The sequence below is a fragment of the Haliotis cracherodii genome, unplaced genomic scaffold (assembly GCF_022045235.1).
Source record: "Haliotis cracherodii isolate W230 unplaced genomic scaffold, xgHalCrac1.p SCAF_30, whole genome shotgun sequence".
Taxonomy (NCBI): domain Eukaryota; kingdom Metazoa; phylum Mollusca; class Gastropoda; order Lepetellida; family Haliotidae; genus Haliotis; species Haliotis cracherodii.
In genome coordinates this window covers 3,179,363-3,201,992 of record NW_027266287.1, presented here as the reverse complement: position 1 = coordinate 3,201,992, position 22,630 = coordinate 3,179,363, and the positions used below count along the sequence as shown (strand labels likewise).

General features: G+C 39.5%; 1 protein-coding gene across 2 annotated transcripts in view; it reads left to right on the top strand.

Annotated features, from left to right (window-relative positions):
- Positions 1 to 8,332: 8,332 nt before the first annotated feature.
- LOC139476999 (lachesin-like) overlaps positions 8,333 to 22,630 on the top strand; it is a 171,181-nt gene continuing 156,883 nt past the window's right edge. For both annotated transcript variants that reach the window (XM_071259558.1, XM_071259557.1), the window contains exon 1: positions 8,333 to 8,690. In XM_071259558.1, the coding sequence (XP_071115659.1) occupies positions 8,651 to 8,690 (40 nt within the window). In that variant the 5' untranslated portion in view covers positions 8,333 to 8,650. The remainder of the gene's footprint in view (positions 8,691 to 22,630) is intronic.

Genomic DNA, 22,630 nt, shown 5'->3' with positions numbered 1-22,630 from the left:
ATGATGTCAATAACTGGACTGTCTTGTCCAGGCTCGATTATTTACAGACCGCCGTCATATAGCTGGAATATTGCGACGTTAAACAACGTACGACGTTAAACAAACTCAGAAAACAAAATGGCAAACGTGTGAGACCTGCATCGCTCCCTTCTCTCCGACATCAAGCTGACACTCCGTGATAAAATTTAAGTACTGTTCAAAGCAGCGTTAAGCCAAACTCGCTCTGGGAATGCGAATCTCCGAAACCCAGTTAACCCGAACAGTGTCGTTCAAACTGAATCGTCCGGATTAACAAGTTTCCGGATAAACGAATCTTGCATGGGTAGGCAGCTGCATCTGGACCCAGCATCACCTGGGATGATCATCTTGATATAAACCAACATCGTTTTACAGTGAGCACGTCATGCTGTCTCCAGAGGGAATAAATGTTGGTTAAGGACTCAGCCGAATGTTCCGACTAAATCTGTTCGAGTCTGGAACATCGAAACCAGAAACATCACAGTCAGCAAGTCAGCACGTCTGACGACCCGATTCTCGTTTCTTTGAGGGCAAGAGTAGAAGTTTTTATGTGCCTTCAGTACCTTCCATGGAAGGTGTTCTATGAATATTCATGATCCTCGTGTTATGCTAATAGACATGCATGACGTCACAATGAAAACGGAGTCATTAAATTATGCATGAATGTTAAGAATGTGAAGAATGCGACCTTTGTTAAAATAACTTAGCCTAGGAATTCTTTAGGCATGCCATTTGAGCTATTTGGAATGAAGTCGGGGTAGATTAGGTTCGATACATACTAGAATCATCATCTTCAAATAGAATGTCACCCTTTCATAAAAGAATGAAACAGTCCTCGATCCCTTAATATAGTTACTCAATGAATACGTAGAATGTCGTCATTGAGAAAAAGAGGAGATTTTTACGCGAATAAATAAATAAAAACAGTGTAGTTTAAAAAAAAGATTCTCTACCTTATTCATGCTGTGACATATTTCGTTGTAAAAGGTCAGTCTTATTCTTATTTTCAATCTTAATTTCCAATTCTGAAAAACCTGCTTCGACCCTGACTCTATCTATCTATCTATCTATCTATCTATCTATCTATCTATCTATCTATCTAGAATACAAAAGTCCAAAGATGAGCTGTATAACATATTCAGCTGGTTTCACAAATGTGATTTTCAAGAATGATCATCATCAAATGGAATGTCATCCTGTCATGAAAGAATGTGGTCATGTGTTAACACCCTTCTCTGCTTAGCGTAGCCTATCACTCTTCACCTTAATAAAACAGAACAGATTTTTAATGTTAATTACAGAGATGATGCCAAAAGGTTGTCTAACCAATCAGCTCACTTTTCCCTTTCAATGGCCATTGAATTTAAAACTTCTTCTAGATAAAATGCATGCGTATATTCGTTTGTCTTTCCATTTACAACTGCCGAGGCGAGTTGTGAAAACGTCTATGTGTGTGAACGTCTCATCATGGCAACAATGATAGCAGATAGTTCGTATTGTTTTATTTGGAAAGTTATCTCCATTCACTCAACATTATGCTACTGTCATACATATCGATGATAAAGAATTTAACTGTGCTGAACAATATTACAGAAAGTCAGTAACGTTTGGAGATTGAGACACAGCCGTGAAGATTTTAAATGTTCATCACCCGCAGAGCAGATACGACAGGGTGAACGTGTAAGACAGTTAAACCAATGGAAATGGGACAGTGTTAGCTGTGATGTGGTGTGAAAAGCATTTCTTACAAAATATCGTCAGTCTGCTTACTTAAAAGATATTCTGATCAACTCTTATCCAAGAATTCTCGTAGAAGCTAGTGCTTATGATAAACGTTGGAGTGTTTGACTATCTCTGCACTAAATGGAGAGGAGAATTTTTTTTAGGGAAAAAATTAATGGACGTCAGAGATATGCTCATAATTGAATAAGTTTGGTCTATCTACAGAAGGGTGACAGGTGAAAGAGCCACGTGGAAATATGTGTTAGAAACAGCCGATCCCCTCAACGAAACAATTGTTGTACACTCCCCCCAATGGTTTCAAGACAGAGACCAATGGGTGCTAGATGTGAACACCACGTTCAACGACGATGTGGAAGCAGCCATGTCGTCATCGTCAAGAAAATACCTCCAGACAAAGATGTAAAGGATGAGGTGGAAGCTGATTGTGCGACCCAGTATCCTTGTTGACATTGTGTTCCAGTTTGGAACTCAATAAAATCATCAAGCGTCTGTCTACTGAATTCTGCTTTGGATGTATGTTTGACGAAGAAGAACAAGTTCACACTTGTCGTGACTTGTCTGCACAAGACAAAGTCAATCAGGTTTTTAACAAGGGCATGTCTGAGGTCAATGATGATCACGTGATTGAAAAGTCGATTGAACTGGTTCGAGACAACCCCTCTTTAAACACGTGTCGGCATTATTATAGTCTTTATAATACTATCAGTAAAACTATACCATATGTAACATTTATCAAAGGAATTCCTTCCAATCTACAGGATGAACATTTTGTTTATGCCTGGAATAACAACATGATTATTTTCAATGACTTGATGTCAGAAACAAAAGACAGTAAACGCATATCTCAACTGTTTACACGTACCTCCCATCACTAAAATGTGATTAATGTTCTGTCATTGACAAAAACTTTTTCCTAGAGTTAAAGAGTCACGTGACATTGCTCTGAACTCTATATGTGACGTTATTCAATTCTCTAGTCGACAAGTGAACATGTGAACTTATTTGCCAGACGCATTTATCCTCAAAACTTCGATCACTTCACGTCAGTAAATACCGAAGGAGTGCAACGCCCTTATAGAAATCTAACTGTAGACCTAAGACCTGACGATAGTGAACAGGAACGACTACAACCTGATATTTTAACAACGAATCTGAACATAAAGCAAACAAACACGTCAGCACAACGCGTTTTGACCCGTAACAGCGATGAAAAAAACGATGATTCAACCAAGTAGTACTTAGATGTATGAGGGAGCACGGGTGGCCCAGTCGTCTAAGGCGCCACGATTCGCTGTGCAGAGTTGCGTCCCTTGGTCACGCCAGAAACCTATGATTGTGGGTTCGAATCCCGGTTCGCCCGAATTATGTTTCTAGGTTTGTCAACACCATACCCGTGCTCGTGGGTTTCACCGAACTGGTAAACGTCTGAGACCTGCATCACTTCGGTCTTTCCTCCCACATTAAGCTGACACGCCGCGATATATCTGGAATACTGTTAAAAGCTGCGTTAAAACTCACTCACTCACTCACTTAGATGTATGGAAACTCTCTCCAACATCACATCACAACATCAGCACGTGAGGCAAACGTTCATTCAAGCCATAACTTCAACAGTGATAATTTTGATGACATAACAAGCGACTCTTCTGACGACGACACAAGTTCCCTTGTCATGGTTACTGCTTGTACCGATTGTAGAGTCTTGAAAGGCAACATGCAAGACCTACGTATCAAGACATGGTGCCCCGTGAACAAATGGAAGTCGTTAAGAAAACGTGCGAGGTATGACGAGGACAGCGACGACGACAATGAAGACGTACCTATCCGGAAAGGCGGCAGAGACCAAACTGCACATAACCCATCTGGAGATGAATGGCGAAGTCGGCCTGCAACGCGTGTGGGCCTGTGTGTATAATATATATCAAGAGGACATGAAACTTAAATTGAAAAAGTATCGAGAGCTAGGAAAGTCAGCGGCGTGGACTAATAGGAAACTGAAAAAGTGAGTGAGTGAGTTGTGCTTAACGCCGCTTTTAACAGTATTCCAGTTATATCACGGCGTGTCAGCTTAATGTGGGAGGAAAGCCCGAAGTGATGCAGGTCTCAGACGTTTACCACTTCGGTGAAACCCACGAGCACGGGTATGGTGCTGACAAACCTAGAAACATAACCGGGGCGAACCGGGATTCGAACCCGCAATCATAGGTTTCTGGCGTGCCCAAGGGACGCAACTCTGCACAGCGAATCGCGGCGCGTTAGACGATTGGGCCACCCGTGACCCCCGTGCCCACCTGTCACAGCAGTAGAAGTAATAGCGCGTTCCTTTAGATCTGTGTGATGCACACGAAATATCAACACACATATGTTTGTTTGTTTGTTTGTTTGTTTAACACCGCACTCAGCAATATTCCAGCTATATGACGGAGGTCTGTAAATAATGGAATCTGGACCAGAATCCAGTGATTGACATCATGAGCATAGATCCACGCAATTGGGATACGATGACATGCATCAGTCAAGTCAGCGAGTCTGACCACCTGATACCGTTAGTCGCCTCTTACGACCAGCATAATCGCCTTTCACAGACATGTACATATTTATAGTGAGTGAATAAGATTTTACACCGCATTGAACAGAATATCGGTATTATTCAGGATGGAGGAAAGCCTCAACTGATGTAGGTCGTGGACGTTTACCATTATTATGTTATCAGCAGATCCTGGTACTGGTAAGGGACGCAACTCTGTACAGTGAAATGCGACTACATGAGCCTACTTGCCAGACACGTCCTCATATTGGTTCACAAGTACAAAACGAGAAGCCCGTTTCTGGTGTCCACCGTTGTGATATTGCTGGAATAGAGTTAAAACGGCGTAAAACCACACTCACTCTTAATATTTATCTCAAAGCAATTTTTGACGGAACTACATTCTGTCCGAGTAATGAAACAAAGGTTTTCAGACGAAGAACAGAAAAAAAATTCATATGTTTTGAAATTATTACATTTTGTATTATCTTGTCAAAAAGTCATCTGTATATCTTTCGAGTCAGATGAACATGGTGACTCACAAAAAGCCAAATATTCTCCATACATTTTACCCAGTGAAATGTCATATAAAAAACGTTATAGAAAAATGTTATAGAACACCCGATTCTTTCATATTACCATAATCAATCTGTCATGGCATGACAGATTAATTATAGCAATATGAAAGAATCGATGATCCTTAACTTCTTTTGTACAGTATATGTTACCATACACTAAGTAGCACCGCCACATTAGATTCAATTTATTTCTTAGAGGAATGACTGACATACGGCTGAAAAAGCAAAATATGGTACACAAATTCTCTGTGACATTTCATAAAAAGAACTTTTATTCTAGACAATACGAGACATGAAGCTGAAGAAGAAAAAACATCTCTTGTGTTAAAGTGTTGCTCTCTGGATCATTCCATTTGTAAGTTAGCATGGTTTAATTACACATTAGATATTCATTCCTCCTTATCATTTTTTCGTCCTTTTTCATTTTTAAGCCCTGGGCTTAAATTTGGATAAAATGGTATTCGATTTAATAGTACTGTGTTTCATGACGCTTATTACATCTGTAATAATAATAATGATAATAATAGTGGTGATGATGATGATGATGAAAATAATAATAATTATGATGATGATAATGATGATGATGACGATGATAATAATAATGATGATGATAATGATAATAATGATGATGATAATAATGATGATGATAATGATAATAATAATAATGATGACGATGATAATAATAATAATGGTGTTGATGATAATGATAATAATAATGATGATGATGATTGATGATGATGATGATGATGATGATGATCATCATCATCATCATCATCATTATCATCATCACAGTCATCACCACGATGATACCGGCCCAGGTGATCGAAAAATACCGACAGTACGACGTGCAAGTGTTTAATAAGGTGAAACAGCCTTGTTTTTGGTCCGTTATACTGATTATCAAATTTGACAACTATCAACAGAAGGAAGATATGTTAACACGATCCAGGAATATTTAATTTAAAGCAGATTTTGACACGATGAAAGCCATAATGGTAACATGCAACATACGCCGTCAAGTGAATTATATCCTTGGCCGCATTACGACATTAGCATTAGAGCTCTCAGCCTGCGTCGAAATTGTTTTGACCCTCGTCAGAACGGTTTACGGCGATAGATAACAGGATAGGTCGCCGACGGAAACAAAACTGGTTCTGTCATAAGGGTGCGCTTACCACACAAAGGAACGGCTTGGTTGCCAGGGTGTGAATTAAGTCGACGTTCATTTCTTGCAACGTACTTCCTATGTTTTATAACATTGCCTGCTGGGAAGGAAGATCCGTCTGTATGAAGTGATGTTATTTCCAGTGTTTTAATGGACCATCAATAATACGTTATCAATGATGTGATTAACTGTGTACAATGTGCATCGAGGCGAGAGATTCAAACTGGTGTTTGATCAGGCGTAAAGTTAGCCGTAACTAAAATGGTTATACTTTCCGGTATTCCTAGTCGTCATGGAGTTGCCTACCTTAGTCAGGTATGGATCCGCTTGTCGCTGGGAGATTCAATCTGTATCTGATCTATGCACTACTCCAGTACTCGTGGATTTGATCATCTCCCTCAAACCCCCCCCCCCCCCCCGTAATCTATGTAGTTTATGCTTTGCTACATAAAACATAAAATGCTGAATTGATAACGACATTATAAATAAATATCATTAAAGGTCGTTTCCATCATAGGGCCACCATACCCGTCCTCACGGGTTTCACCGAAGTTGTAAACGTCTGAGACCTGCATCACTTCGGGCTCCCCCCCCCCCCCCCCCCCCTCCCCCACCCCACCCCTGCGAGCCTGACCACCCGATCACGTTAGTCGCGCGACTCTCACGACAAGCATGGGTTGCTGAAAACCTATTCTACCCCGGATCTTCACAGGTCGGAGGAGTTAGTGTATCGATGTAGGTGTGAGTGTGTATGCCCAAATTTGGGCGAATGTAAGCATGTATGTTGAGGTGAAAGGTTTGCAGTGAGCATGTGCCTTGTTCGTTGGATGGATATGTACGTGTACATATGTAGTGGATGTATATGTAGTGTATATATAATAATTATGTAGGTATACGCACATATATGTATTGATGTCAGGATGGGCTTCTCTGTATATGTACACAAACATACCAATCTTGTTTGTTTGCATGTAAAGTCCGATGTTATCCTTTGTAGAATAGTACTGCGAGTGTCTCCTCTGCCAAAACGGAACGTATTTTACTATGTTTACTGTATGTGAGGTATATATTGTTGTTGTTGTTGTTGTTGCGTTCTACATTATTGTACTAATATTGCGACGTGCACGCACGTGTGTGTATGCGTGCGTGCGTGCGTGCTTGTACTAGCCCGGACTAATGCCGATTTATAGTGCAAACCCACTGAGATACCATGCCGCAGTTTAACATGAATACCCCACTCAGACACAGTATACTGACTCCGAGCCGACCAGTCCTTGTTTTAGCCCCTTAATGACGAGCACAAGGCAGGGTAACAACAAGTACCACCTTTTAACGTCTTTTGTTATGACGCACACGGGATCGAACCCCGACCTTCCGCTAGACCGCTGCGGCGGTATGTTTACTTCTACGTACGACATTTAATTTCTCAATAAATAATTCAATCGGTCATTCACACAGACAATTCAAGTTAAGCCGAGTGTACGGCTAAGTCTTCCGTTTCGAATCTGACATACAATGACTAAATAGCAATGCTCGGGCAAACAGTCAAATCGAAATCTGGGTTGAAAACGTCGGTGCTTAAAATGTTAAAAAAATAAACTATGAGGAGTGGGTCATAAAAAACAATTATATAGTTAGTTTAACAAGCCTTATAAAAAGATCGATAAAAACAAATATCGTCCCTGAGAAAGCCAAGCTATCCACGGATTGGATTTTGAATAATAAACGCTCATACCTTTTCATAACTCAGTCATATTCAGTTCCAGCTTTCTTGTTTTTATCGTACATCTGTATAACATTTAATTCGTTTATTTTTGTACAACAAAATACAGAAATATTCTATCCTATCCAGTTGTAGCCCTGGGTATCTAAAATCCAATCTCGAAACGATTAATTTCTATATTACCTTTTCACATTTACTTCAAATCGGACACAAAATTGAATTACATTTAAAATTTATCAGAATACAACCCCGTTCGTTTTGCTTTATTCTGATCAGAATATCGATAATCATTTATAATAATAAATCAATTAAACATGATCTCGTTTTAAATTCGGAGCTTGATTTTGTACACACCCGTCACGTTAGACGCATGCGAGGTAACATTCCTACAAAATCTTATCCAAGACAAAAACTGCTGCCATTCGACTTTGACAAGCTTGCACGGGCGTCTTAGTACTATTTGTCACGAACAAGACACCCTCAAATCGCTCCATCGTTCAGCGGATGTTGGCGAACGCTTGGCGCAGTCGGAGCAACAACGACCCTTTCACACGCGCGTCCTCCGCGCTAAGCTGTGAGAGAAGTCCGTTACTGTGTAGCGCTGTGTGGAGTCTCTCGCTCCGCTCAGATACTTGGGAGAGATTTTGACCGGCAGTGTGCAGCCGTCGAAACAACAGAGGAGGGGGTTTTGTCACGTGACCTGTGTTTATGCATCACTGACTGTGTGTCCACACGAGCTGTACGGTCAATATGGAAGGTGAGAGTTGCCGAAGTGGAAATCTGACCGTTCGGAGTGATTGAACGCAGCTTTAGTCTTTTCCGGAACTATTGGATAAAAACTTGTGACTGTTTTTTTTCATTGGAACACGGTGATACTACTTTGGAATCTTCGCAACATGATGATTGTCATTGTGGCAGTTGTGGCTTATATCAAAGGTAGGTTTCTTAACTTTTTCACTTTTAATTCTATCTTGTCATTGGCTTTGGTCGATGCGAATTTCGAGAAGGCACGTTTTGAGATTGTTGACAAGAGCAGTTGTTCCGCGGTACTCGGAGAGAGTCTTGTGAACGACTTGGCATCTGCTAATTTCAATTGCAGACCGGGACAAGCCGATTTCTAGATTTCGGCTTTGTTTATTTCGCCCAGCAGAGCACCTACTTTAATGTAACACTTTCAGAACCGAGTTTTATAACTCGGAACCTCAACAACACAAGTGTCTTGAGCGTTTGCGACGGGTGATGCTCATTTGATCTAATATATGTTTAACATGATCAAATATATGTTACTCTGTTACAAATGATCAAATATCTCTTACACTGTTACAAATGATCAAATATATCTTACTCTGTTACAAATGATCAAATATATCTTTCTATGTTACAAATGATCAACTATATCTTACTATGTTACAAATGATCAAATATCTCTTACTCTGTTACAAATGATCAAATATCTCTTACTCCGTTACAAATGATCAAATATCTCTTTCTCCGTAACAAATGATCAAATATCTCTTTCTCCGTTACAAATGATCAAATATATCTTACTCTGTTATAAATGATCAAATATCTCTTTCTCTGTTACAAATGATCAAGAATCTGTTACTCTACAGCTGGGATACGATATCCGTTACACGCTTGTTGTCATAAAGACAAAACCACGTGGTCATGTTGCAACATGACAGTGATTGATATACAATATGCTGAAGATACAGTATGCGTTGATGTTTTTTCAAAGCAGCTCCAAGTAACAAAGTTCACTCCAGAGTAATTCCTCTCTCCATCTTTCAATCCTCTCTGTTCATTCCCGTCGCTCACATAAAGTTTTTGTCGTCCTAACACGTGACAAGTCAAACGTTAATGTGCTTATTATGATAATAACCGTCTCATTTTATGTAAATGTCAGCGAACACGTTATATACCATCATATCACGTTCTACAGTTTGCCTGTAATGAATGTACATGTATACTTAATGCACGTAAGAACTCGACCCAAACGAAATTAGCAATTCTACCAGTTTTCATATACACTGCATCATAGATTAATATTGTTGTTATGTTAAATGAGTGTTTTATTCATTAAATTATATAATTATACTCCATATTTAAAAAGCCAAACACAGTTACGTAACTTCTGGTGTTTTTCGTGATTTATCTCTCCGCGTCGAGGATCGTGTTGATAGTGAAATCAACACGTGTCAATTTCACCTATCGATTTCATATTATCAAAGATGTTGGTAGCACACGTGCATTTTCAAACATTATAATCTGTGTAGCGTGCGCGGTAAAGGGCATGTTCTTCTTTGACTGGATGGTGTTAATTGCACGCTTGTTGGTGGAAACAACACCAGGCAGTTGAGTAATCGATTTCATATGAACAACGAATTGGCTACATTGGCCAAATGTAATCACCTCCCAATAATTCAGGAACGGCTCTTACTGAACAATGACATATACCTGGAACGTATGGCGTACAAAATATTCTCCACTGCAAATGTCATACCGTATTTGCTCCATACGCAGATAAGTGACAACTCCACTCAAGTTTTACTGAACTGGAGATTCTAACTGGTATTTGCAACGTCAATGGGGCAAGATGTGTCTTGTGAAAATAAAATATGTTGATTTCTTTCATCGACTTTATATCAAGAAGTAACGAAAATTTCGGTTCGTGTTCACCGATTATCACTAAATACAAGAGATACATGTTCATAGATAGCTAGAACAGGTTTTGTTGTGGAAAAGTGGCGTTATGCTAAAACCAAATTATTAATAGAACTTCGTCACGTATACTCTTTTTAACTACTGCTTCTGAGGCCACAGAAAATGCCAACTTTTATCAAAAACTTTATATAACAGAACACAATATTAATATTAAGACTCCCAAGGAATGAGTTTACTTACAGAGTCTGCTTTTGTGATTTGAGACTCAGATCGTGTGAGGTAAAAAATGTATATATTTGGCAAAAGCGTATAGAGAAAAGCCTATAACTGACGATATTAATTCAGTGTATGCTATAAGCCTAAATCCAACACTTTAAAACCAGTATCGTGGAAAACCACGTTCGATTTGTAAAATGTTTTCCATACTTTATGTAAATCTAAACGTATTCAATAAATCTATTCTTTCATCTTTTTTTAAACTTTTCAAAATATATCCACGTTCAAAATGTTCATATGATATGAAAGGAGGTTTCGTGGACATCTAAATCGTCACTCTTTTCTAATGGTATAATTCTTTCATACCTACAGTTGCAAAACATCAGTTATTTTCATTTTTTAATGCGAGGTTTCATTGTTTGCTTCATGATTGAAACTTGACGGTATCTATCTGCAGATTGAAGTTCTCAGATTTGGTGAAACTGCGAATGTCTAGCGATAACTATTCTTGTACTCTTGGGTTAGTACTTCGAACACATTAGATAGTTTTATGACATGTTACCACAAGTCACCTTAGGGAGTGTTTCAGTGAGACATGATTTTGTCATGACGGAGATATGGCAGCGACACCATAGATGTTTGATAGCACACGTATAGGTAGCTTTTCGCAGCTTCAGAAAAGCACTGCAACCACAGCTTTGGTTGCAACAAGTCTAATATCAGTGTCAAGGTTCAACTCGTTTTATTTCTCTGTCAGTCAACAATTGTTTTTAGTATTTAATCATCGTTTATACATGATCACTATTTGATAGTGATTCATAGACACACACTCATGATATGGCCGGAGTCAGACAGTCGACTCTGCTTTCTGCAAAATATCGTATTGATATGGAAAGGCTTTAATATGTAGTATAGACAAAGAATCATGAATTTTGGTATTCAAAACTAGCCAAATACCCTCTGCTGATTGAAGTTGTTGATGATCGTTACTATTACATCTGGCACCACAGATGATGGCTTTTGTCGAAACCATAAATTGCAAAAAAAAAAGATCTATCTTTTTCTTCTATTGTTTAGGATGAGGCAACATTGCAACTGTAAATGTCTTGAGTGCGTACCGAAGAAAATGTTAAAGGAGTTCTTTTTTTATGTTAAAGGGAAGAACTGGTTGAAAATATCTAAATATCAATATTAATATCAGAGAGATAACAATCTCAGTCAGTGTCTCACCCTGTCGGTTTACCGTTAGATTGAAACCGTTATGCCCTTGCTAATGAAACACGAACTATGTGTGATAACGGACCTGCTTACCCTTTCCAGGAATTAAATTATCCAAATGAACAAACTTTCTCATCAGTTGGCCGGCACAGTATGTCATTCTGCCTTTCATCTCTCGTATACAGATATGGACTTGAGATGCAGAAAGATATTACATACTGGTTTCCGAAAGCATTGCAGGATGCATCTGAGAATATAGAATGATATTAATTCAAAGTTGCGTAATATGATATAGTTTTCATATATAAAATTGTAATGAAAAGAAACATGACATTTAAGTTATTAGTCGCTGCTGATGCTTTGCAAACGCACATACATGCTTATTTTGCCGATAAACAGGTCCTGTATTTTGGCTACTGTTTCGTAACGGAATGTTTCAGCCATACACAAAGTTTTCTTGTTTGTTTTTTGGAAAAAGGAACGCATGCTAATTCGCTGTTATAATGTCAGAGATAGGTATTTAAGAATGCAGTGGTATAAATGTATTTAAATAATGATAAAACTAAAATAAAACTATCTAAAATGAAAATGCTTCTCTGTTAATAGACCCATTTATATTAATAAAAGTCAGAAATACCATCAACGTATACATAAGTAACTTAGTACGTAAATTCTGGTGTCATTAAATTAAGTATTATTTAGGATTTATTTAATCTGATTTTTCTTACGCAACGCTACAGAGTTAAAAAAAACCAACAACCTTAAAAGATTCATTATTTTTTGTTTCTAGAAACATGAAAGCCACGCATACACTCAGAAACTTAGGTTGAAGTTGTGTACTGACATTTACAAATGATACCCCATTATGTGATGTAATATTTAAAAATAGCATTCTATACTTAATATATGGAATAAACAAATATGTATTTGTTTATCAAATCCTATTTGTACAGACGGTGTTGACAGACGTGGTTTCCTTGAGAGATCCTATCGCACATTTCATGTCAATTTCATGTCATAAACTCATCACGTCACTTCCGTGTTTGTCTTACGTCAATATTTGACATGTTTTGATAAACAATCACGGATATTCCGTATTTTGACAGGTAAATATCAAGCGCGTGGACCATATGGCCAAATTATCCCATTCAAAATACGTTTGACGCTTCAAAGACTGCGTTTTCTATAGCCCGTAAACATTTGCCGAACTCTTGCCTCGCAAAAAGCGTGTTAATTGCAGCCAGTCAGTTCGGCAAACGGGGTGTTAATGATGTGTTTCAATGGTAGCAATTACATCGCAATCGTTACGACATCTATTGTTGACAATCAAGAATCGGGAGATAATGATTGTTGATTGCAAGTGCAGTGATTGATTCGGGCCGATGGAACATAATTGTTTCATTGTATATAAGGTATCGAACGTATTTCGTTATTTAATCTTATTAACTGTTATTTTCATTACCGAATCATAAGAAGCGGCGTTTTAATCAAGGACGTGACAATGTTTTTTAACAATCGGAAATGTATTTTCTCGTGATTCATTATCGATCTGTAATTGTTTTTATTTGTCCGTTTATTTAGGAAGACGTTCTCGTGAGATTGTGTGTTATGAGTATCAGTATTATAACGGTGAAGCTTATCATTATCATAATGCATGTTTGATTTTATATTACCTTACTCTCGGTGTGCAGCATGACGTCATAGAAACGTGTGTTGTCAAAAGACGACTCTCCGATTCTGTTGAATATGGTAATTTTAAATAATGAATGTTTACGTTATCGAATCATTTAAAATCCCGTATCATCTACCTCTATCGTCCGTCAAACGCTAAAAAAATATCTCATTATATAACGTTAAAACCGTCTCGATTGTCCACCGAAACAGATAAATATAGATGAAAGATTTATGAATGGATCACTGAAAATCAGCGATGACACCAGGTGTTTGCGAAAACGAAAAGGGTGAGCATGTCCTGCTCTACCGGCAGCACCCACACTCACTTAATTTGCATAAAAAGTGTTTGTGTATTGCCTGATGCCGCAGTACGATGTTTTGTTTATGTGTTTGTTTGTTGTTTAACGCCACACTCAACAATATTCCAGCTATACGACGGCGGTCTGTAAATAATCGAATCTGGACCAGACATTCCAGTGATTGACAGCATGAGCATCGATCTACGCTATAGGTATACAATGACATGCATCTGCCAAGTCAGCGAGCCTGACCACCCGATCCCGTAAGTCGCCTCTTACGACAAGAATAGTCGCCTTTTACGGCAACCATAGGTTGCTGAAGACCTATTCTACCCCGGATCCTTACGGGTCTTATAACGATTTGTTTATGTCGATTAACGTACGCTATATACACGTGACAGGACTTACATATTATCCTTTTGAAATTAAGATACATACAATTGATGGAACGGCATTTTGAACAATACATGAACTGGTTTCATAACAACCGTTAAATACCAAAGCTATAAAAAACCTCTGTTTACGAAGCCAGATGTAAATTTCTTATCCAAACATCAATTCAGACCGTTTACCAGAATGATAGGCAAGCAGTTTACCGTTATGAAATATCTTGTGCATGAGCATACTAAATTCGGATCATGACAAAAATGAAATATGACTCACGACTAAACGATACATGACCTGCTTTTTAATTTTGTTTTTACACACCTGCAGGTTCAGCCCTATTACTGTTCAAACTGCTGTCTTGCCGCCATTAGAAGAAGAATGTAGAGACTTTATCTACCGGCGTGGTCTGGGGATCGCCATTATTTATTCACTGCAGCTTTGTGCGCGAAGTCTTGCGACGCCATTGGCAAAAATAATTCATGAAGTAACAAGGAATCCATCCTGCCTGTACCATCTTGGAACTGGCACCGTAGCCGAAATTCTTGAACTCACATCAAACCACTAGGAAGTTAATTTATAAACACCCTATGATCTGTTCTCCTACAGATTCGAATGCGTTCGATGTCATGTTTTTTTTAATGTATATGTTTTTTTGTAAACCGTGAACTTTATAACGGATTCGATTTTTTGATATTCCGGCGTTTTATTATTATATATTTTTGGCGGAAGTTATTTTAGGGAAATGTTATTTTGTTCTTATTGTTCGATGGGGATGGGAGCTAGGGGCAGTTTGATTAGCTGATACATTTGATCGGACTTTCGTGTCGTGTCTGTTTATGTCGTGATAGAAAGAGCTATTTCACGTTTTTGCGAATGGGTGTCAACAGGAACTGTTCGGGGAATTATATCTCTAGGTGAGGTGAAATTGAGTTTAAGGTCGCGTTCAAGGTTACTGCACTTATATAACGACGTGTGTGAGTGAGCGCGTGAGAGAGAGAGAGAGAGAGAGAGAGAGAGAGAGAGAGAGAGAGAGAGAGCTAGCTAGCTTGTCCGATTTTATAATGCCAGCCTTCTGAGGTTCCATGCCTCTGTTTAGCATTAATACAGTATACTGACTCTGAGCCTACCAGTCCTTGTTTTAGCCCCTTAGTGACGAGCGTCAGACAGGGTAACAACAAGTACCATCTTTCAACGTATGTGGGTATGAAGCGATCGGGGATCGAACACCGACCTTCCAGATTCCGCAGACTAGATCCACTACACCACGGAGGCGGTTTGAATGTTTATAGACCCCTGAATAAGTTGGTGCCAGTGTCATGCTTTTTCCACACTTCCACGTTTCATACACCATAACCTCCTTAGTCCGACCCTCGTTAATGCGACCAACACTCCTGGAGCGTCTACATCGTCCCGTCAACATATTCAAAGAACGTTAATCCGCACACATCATTTGATAATCCGGATAAACGGGGCTTGGGTGTTATTGTCACGATGAGTTTTGTAGGTTAAGTAGATGCTGATTAGATCAATGTAGTGAAAGACTCAAGATGGATTACGTGGTTAACGCTCTATAACCCACTTTAATCCAGATAAATCCTTGGAATTATTTATTATTTATCAAATTTTGTAAATTCCTACAAAATGCTGTTATTGCATTAATCACGTTCACTCGCTCTAATAAAAAAATGGCTACATAGGGAATATGCACCTGTGTCAACACACTCTGAAAGTAAAATTGGACTCTTTCATTCCGATACAAAGAGTTGACGCGTATCGGGAACATCCGCGTAGTGTAAAAGAAATTACCAATTTGGAATAGAAAATATCCAGCTGCTAAATGGGCCAGGTTGCCAGCGTACTGTTGCAGATCAACATATAATCTATGAAGTCTTTTATTACGCAATACATTTCTCTCTTCTTTATTTTTTCCCCGATGCTGAATTTTTAATAGGGCTGGCTAGACTTGCTTGTGTTGGTTGATGCTTGTTTCATAAAACACATGTATTCCATAGTTTGGTGTTGGAATAGTATTCTACCAGGGTTGTCATTAAACACTCCGTACCCCGCAAAGATCCGAGTTACAATTGGTCTTCAGCAACCCGTGTTTGTCGTAAAAGGCGACGATGCTTGTCGTGAGAGGCGACTAACGGGATTGGGTGGTCAGGCTCGCTGACTTGGTTGATGCATGTCATCGTATCTCCGTTGCGTTGATCGATGCTCATGATGTCAATCACTGGGTTGTCTGGTTCGGAATGGATAATTTACAAACGCCGTCATACGTATGACATATTGTTGGATGATCGTTCAACAACAAACAAACAAACAAACAAACAGGAAGACTCCGTTTATGCCAACCTATATCTAGACCATTAATGTTTCAATGCTTACGCGTATTCCAATTGTAATATAAATATCACTTAAAACAAGTTTCGACCTGTGAAGATCCGGGTGTAGAATAGGTCTTCAGCAACCCATGCTTGCCGTACAAGGCGACTATGCTTGTCGTAAAGAGGCGACTAACGGGATCAGGTGGTCAGGCTCGCTGACCTGGCAGATGCATGTCATCGTATCCCAGTTGCGTAGATCGATGCTCATGATGTCAATCACTGGGTTTTCTGGTCCAGACTCGATTATTTACAGACCGCCGTCATATAGCATGGATTTTGCTGATTGCGGCGTTAAACAACAACCAAACAAACAAATAACAAGTTTCATTCTTTCTCTGCGTCTGAGCGTCCGCGTATTGTAAAAGAGATATCATTTAAGACTAGGTTTGTCCCTAGTAATTCCAAGACTTTTAATATGTCTGAGCGACCGCGTATTGTATCAACAATCCCAGTTTAGATTAGGATCTATATTCACATCCTTCCCCTCGTGATCCAACTAATAAGTCCATGATCCGCTACAACACGACTAAAACATATCCCGACCAAGTCAATTTGGACCAGAAAGCAAAACCGCTTTAAGTACTACTTGTGTTTTGAGTGAATTAACGAACCGTCCTAAGGTTTCAAGGTCGCGATGATCTTATTACTGAAGCTAAAACAAATACAAGGTCACACTATCGGAATTAAGGTTGTTTAAGTTGGGGAAATGGCTAAAACAGCGCTGTCACTATCTCGGCAGTCAGACCCATCCGTTTTGATTATAAAGCCAATAAACAGAACATTAGACCATTTCAACCTCGGGCAGGTAATTGGTCGTTTCCAGTAACTTTCTGTAACGAAGTAAGGTTATGTAATAATGTATACGATGCCTGTCAGCTGAGGTTCTAGCTTGGAGTGATCGATCTGGTATAGGGTGGAATTTGACTTTTGGGTTAAGTATTAAGTGTCGTTGTGTTGGAGGTTGTTTTGATCTTGGTGTGGTTTTCGATGGCAATGTTAATTTTGGATAAGTGACGGATTGATCTTTTTTTTTTAAATGGAGGCTTTATACGTTATGCATATTGTATGATAAAATATATATTTGTGAAATGTATGTTTTTCAACGGCTTTACCTAAACTACATAAGATTTGAATTTTGATGTTTGTTTGAAATATGTCATCTGTTTCCGAAAATGTTGTCATTGTGTTCAGGTTTCACACACACACACACACACATATTTTAGTGTTGTTTTCACAATGATTCCTGGATGTACTTTATGATAATGGTGTTGTAGTGGTTGTGTTTGGCCCATATTTCAAGAGAAAAAAATGTAAAACTCTCTCTGACGTGAAGCGAAAATAGATTTTGTCTCATACAATATTTCCGTTCTAGGGTCGAGCCAATATTTCCTAAAGTACAGATTTAGTTAACAAGACAGAGCTTCAGTACCTCCCGCCTGCTTTTTGTGTAAGATGCTGCTGGATTGTGAGTTGGGTGTTTTTTGTTCGGTGTCGCTTTGAATTGTTTTTTTTAGAGAGCATTTGAGTGACGTTTTGGATCATGTTGCAGATGGGAATTGGGTAAGGCGTTTTGATGAGTGTGGTATCCGTTGATGTGACACGCAATAATCTGTTATTGTCGAGGGAAAACATTAAAATGTCGCAGTATCGAGGGAGTTAGGATTTGTTTTCGTGCACCTGTCTCGCAGCTACCACGTGACCCACGTGACGATGCCCCGGTGTGCTTCGCGGAAATGAAAACAGCATCTTGAAATCCAGATGTCAACGCACTGATTGGACCTTTTTTCAATAAAAGCGACAAAATCCTTCCATAATCATAAGAAATCTCCGCTAAAAGCAGAGTCCATTGCTCAAGCTATGTTTCTCTAGCTGTGGCAGCCAGGCGACATCTGTGTAATACATTTAAGCTTTCAAAGCATAAGAGTGGAACTTTGGCTGGAGGGAGAACTTCCGTTGTATATTTGGATGGTATCGTGTCACGTGATCTCTTCTCTCCCATTCCATCGGCAATACCCACTTCCTCGTGAGTTTCATCACTTTCCGCCAACATGAAGGTAACACGCCGGGATATAACTGAAATATTGTTGAAAACAGCGTTAAACCAACTTCACTCCGAACTGCGACACGTGAAGATCCGGGGTAGAATAGGTCTTCAGCAACCCGTTCTTGCCGTAAAAGGCGACTTTGCTCGTCGTAAGAGGCGACTAACGGTATCGGATGGTCAGGCCCGCTGATTTGGTTGATGTATGTCATCGTTTCCCAATTGCTTGGATTGATGCTCATGATATGAATCACTGGATTGTCTTGTCGAGAGTCGACCGCCGTCATATGGGTGGAATATTGCCTTGCGCGGCGTTAAACAACAAACAAACATACTAACAAACTCCCATAAATGATGTATTTCTGCATTTGGTGGAATGGCCCAATGGTTAATGTGTTCGCCGACTCTAGGGAAGATGCGGGTTTGATTGTTTATCCGCGAAGGATGTCTTAGTGATTGGTTTGAGTGCGAGGAACGACTGACAGTCTCCATCCTCTGTTCTTAGGAACGGCGTATTTGTTGTTCATGATATCAACCACTGGCTTGCCTCGCCAGTACTCGTGATAGATCTATACAGGTCTGTTTGCGACTCTAGCACTGACTGTGGTATTTGAGATTTTGTTCACTAGTTGATTTCACTTGATTGTCTGGCTTGTTGACAGGCCGCCATCGCATGGCTGGAGTTCTGCCGTGCGGGGCCGGTCGGGTAGCCTAGCGGTTAAAGCGTTCGCTCGTCACGCGGAAGACCGGGTTCGATTCCCGACATGGGTACTATGTGTGAAGCCCATTTCTGGTGTCTCCCGCCGTGATATTGCTGGAATATTTCTAAAAACCGGCGTAAAACCATACTCACTCACTCTGCCGTGCGGCGCCAGATAGCAAATAAACACACTTTGCAAATTGTGTGAATGACGGGTGCTACAGGTAGGACAGGACTTGCTCACCCTTTTGACGAACATCTGCCGTCTTCACAAATTTTCAGTGACCCACTTATATAATTCTCACCGCTCTTTTGCCTTTCACGCCCAATGGAATCTGTTTCGGCGGATAATCGAGACTGGTTATTCTCTGGCATTGACGTTTTCTTTTTACATTTGAAGGTGTGTTGTCATCTCTCGCGGCGAAGATTGTTGATACGGCGCTAAACAATAATCACTCACTGACTGAACACATTCATTTGGTGTTGGATAGATTCGTAAGGAGGGCGTTTAAACCCGCAAACTCATATAATTCCATACGAAAATAATTGCTTGGACGTATCTACTATATCATGCCAGGGTTTGATTAAATCTCATATCATACCTTTCTTAATTCAGACCCTCATCAAATCAATACAGGTGCATGTGTACAGCAGCCATCCATTCATCATTTCATTGAGAGCTCTTCTCATATCAAAATACAAATTAATCATGGGTCATTAGGCCCGAATAGTGGAGTCAATATCCCATTCCTTTATGACACAAAGGTCAATATTCATTCCGTATCAATCACAACTTATCGATTTCCGATCACAGATGCTTAGCAGGCTTAATAATTAATCTAGGTCCTACGGAAAAGGCGTCCTACTCTCGCCTTAGACGAAGAATTCATAATTGAAGTGCTATGATCTCTGTAAGATGGCTTATATTACCCGGAAACATGTCAATTTCAGGTGTCGATTTCAACCATGTACATCTATAGCTACGGTATGTGAACCACTTGATTTGTTATGCTCGATAAGGTCTACTATGTATTTCGCTCTCGCCCCAGTGATGAATTCTGCTATGTACCTTACGGGTAATAAATCTTGAGCTTATGTCATAAAAATCAATTTTGTCGATTTACAAATGACATTTTTCAGTATAGGAAGGTTGCACTGAAATACTAATGTGGTGGTTTTCTTAAAAAAACACACATCGTATTAGAAACTACTTGGAGCTCAGACACACATAGTTCGAAGTCTGACAAGAATCGATTAGTTACATGCCACCGACCGCCTCCGTGGTCTAGTGGTGGAGCGTCCGCCTGGAAAGCGAAAGGTCAGGAGTTCGATCCCCGGCAGTGTCATACCAAAAGACGTTAAAAGATGGTACTTGTTGTTATCCTGCCTGGCGTTCGGCATGATGGGCTAAAACTGGTCAGCTCGGAGTCAGTACACTGTGTCTGAGTGGGGTATTCGTGTTAAACTGCGGCATGGTATCTCCGTGGGCCGACACGATACAATCAACATTAGTCCGGAATAGTACAATCAGTTTAACATGGGTACCCCTCTCAGACATGGCATACTCCAGCGTTACCGTTCATTGTAGAATTATTCCCAGATGGCATGTTATCAAACTTCATTTCCGGGACAATGTGTTTATAGATAATTAATACAATTTCTGTGTCGTAAATATTGTTTTCATACTCAGCAATACCACCGCCAAATCTTACAACTTACAGACCCTCTTAAACCAGTGGTTGATGGTGTGAACATTGATCCACTTCGTCCGGATCCGATGACAAACTGAATCGGCAAGACATGGCTGAAAGTACGTTCTGTCCAACTATAAGGCTCCACGTCATATCGATATACTGTTGCGGCTGTAGCCGTTGTAGTCGAAAAAGCATGCTCGTCTGGTGACGACTGTAGCTATGGGATCCCATGGGATACACACCCGGATGTGCCTTCTGATTATTCATGTGCATTCGGGACAGTTCGTGTAATTCCGACGATGACAATCAGTCGTATCATTCTGACTTCTCCTACCTCAGTTTTGTACAAAGGTGCCATGTTTCATGTTCATGACGAACTGGCTTCCGCGTTTATACTAATAGTTATTTTTGTCTGGATACCACGCAATAAATGGAAACTTATGTTCGTGGAGTTGCGTCCCTTTGTCGTGCCAGAATCCGCTGCTTTGTGTGTTCGTATCCCAAATACCCCAATTGTGTTTCTATAGGTTTATCAGCACCATACCCGTGCTCGTGGGTTTCACCAAAGCGGTAAACGTCTGAGACCTGCATCACTTCGGGCTTTCCACCCACATTAAGCTGACACGCCGTGATATAACTGGAATACTGTTCAAAGCGACGTTAAATCACTCACTACAAACTTATATACCTTAAATGGATATTGTCATTTTAGCTAATATTATATCATCTAATTCAAGATTGCTAAGGTTAAAATATCAGCTATTGATTAAGAGAACTGATTCACATAAATTGTTTTATTTGTCAGCAGATAATTCCTGATACATGTATCCTTTTGAAACACAAACAGAACGGACAAACAGAATTTCATTTTTTGTCAGAAAAAACAACAACAAATCAACAATTTCGAAAAGAGCAAAGCCATTCATCTTCTGACAACCAACATTCGTCTTCTCTTTCATGTTAACGCTACATGAGAGAGGTCAACTCGATGCCAAATACATGAACAGAGGTCATATTCAAATAAGACGTGTCGATTGCGATTTCTTCTAATTCGTATCCAAAAGGACTTCTTTATCAAGAAGCAAATATCGCGCTTACTACAATTTAATGACTCCTTTGATTTCACAGCGGTCTCACCTTCACGTAAACTTAAAAAAAGCTTTGAAGTGGGGAAATATTGGGTTTATTAAATATTACTTTATGATTGACTGGCGTGATTGTGACCTTGGTTAATCCAAGGATAATATTCTATTTTTCGTCTCAACGTTCCTTCTGATATCATGATAGTCACACAAGTTACACAATTAATTAAGAGTCTTGGACTAGACAGTGTGATCAAGCCTTAGCTTATCGTTTGTGTTTTTATACAATATTCAACATAAAACGTATAACAAACGAAAGTTTCTTTCAAAATTGCTTTGGTGGTTTTGACAACGTCTTTGTACACACACAGAAGTTTACAATATACAAACATCGAAATATGGCATTCCATTGAATGTGGTTATTGATCTCGATAATTCTTTGATAAACATTCATTTCGATAAAATCGCTTTATTGGAAACCGGTCATATGAAACTGTCCGTTGTGTCGCAGAAC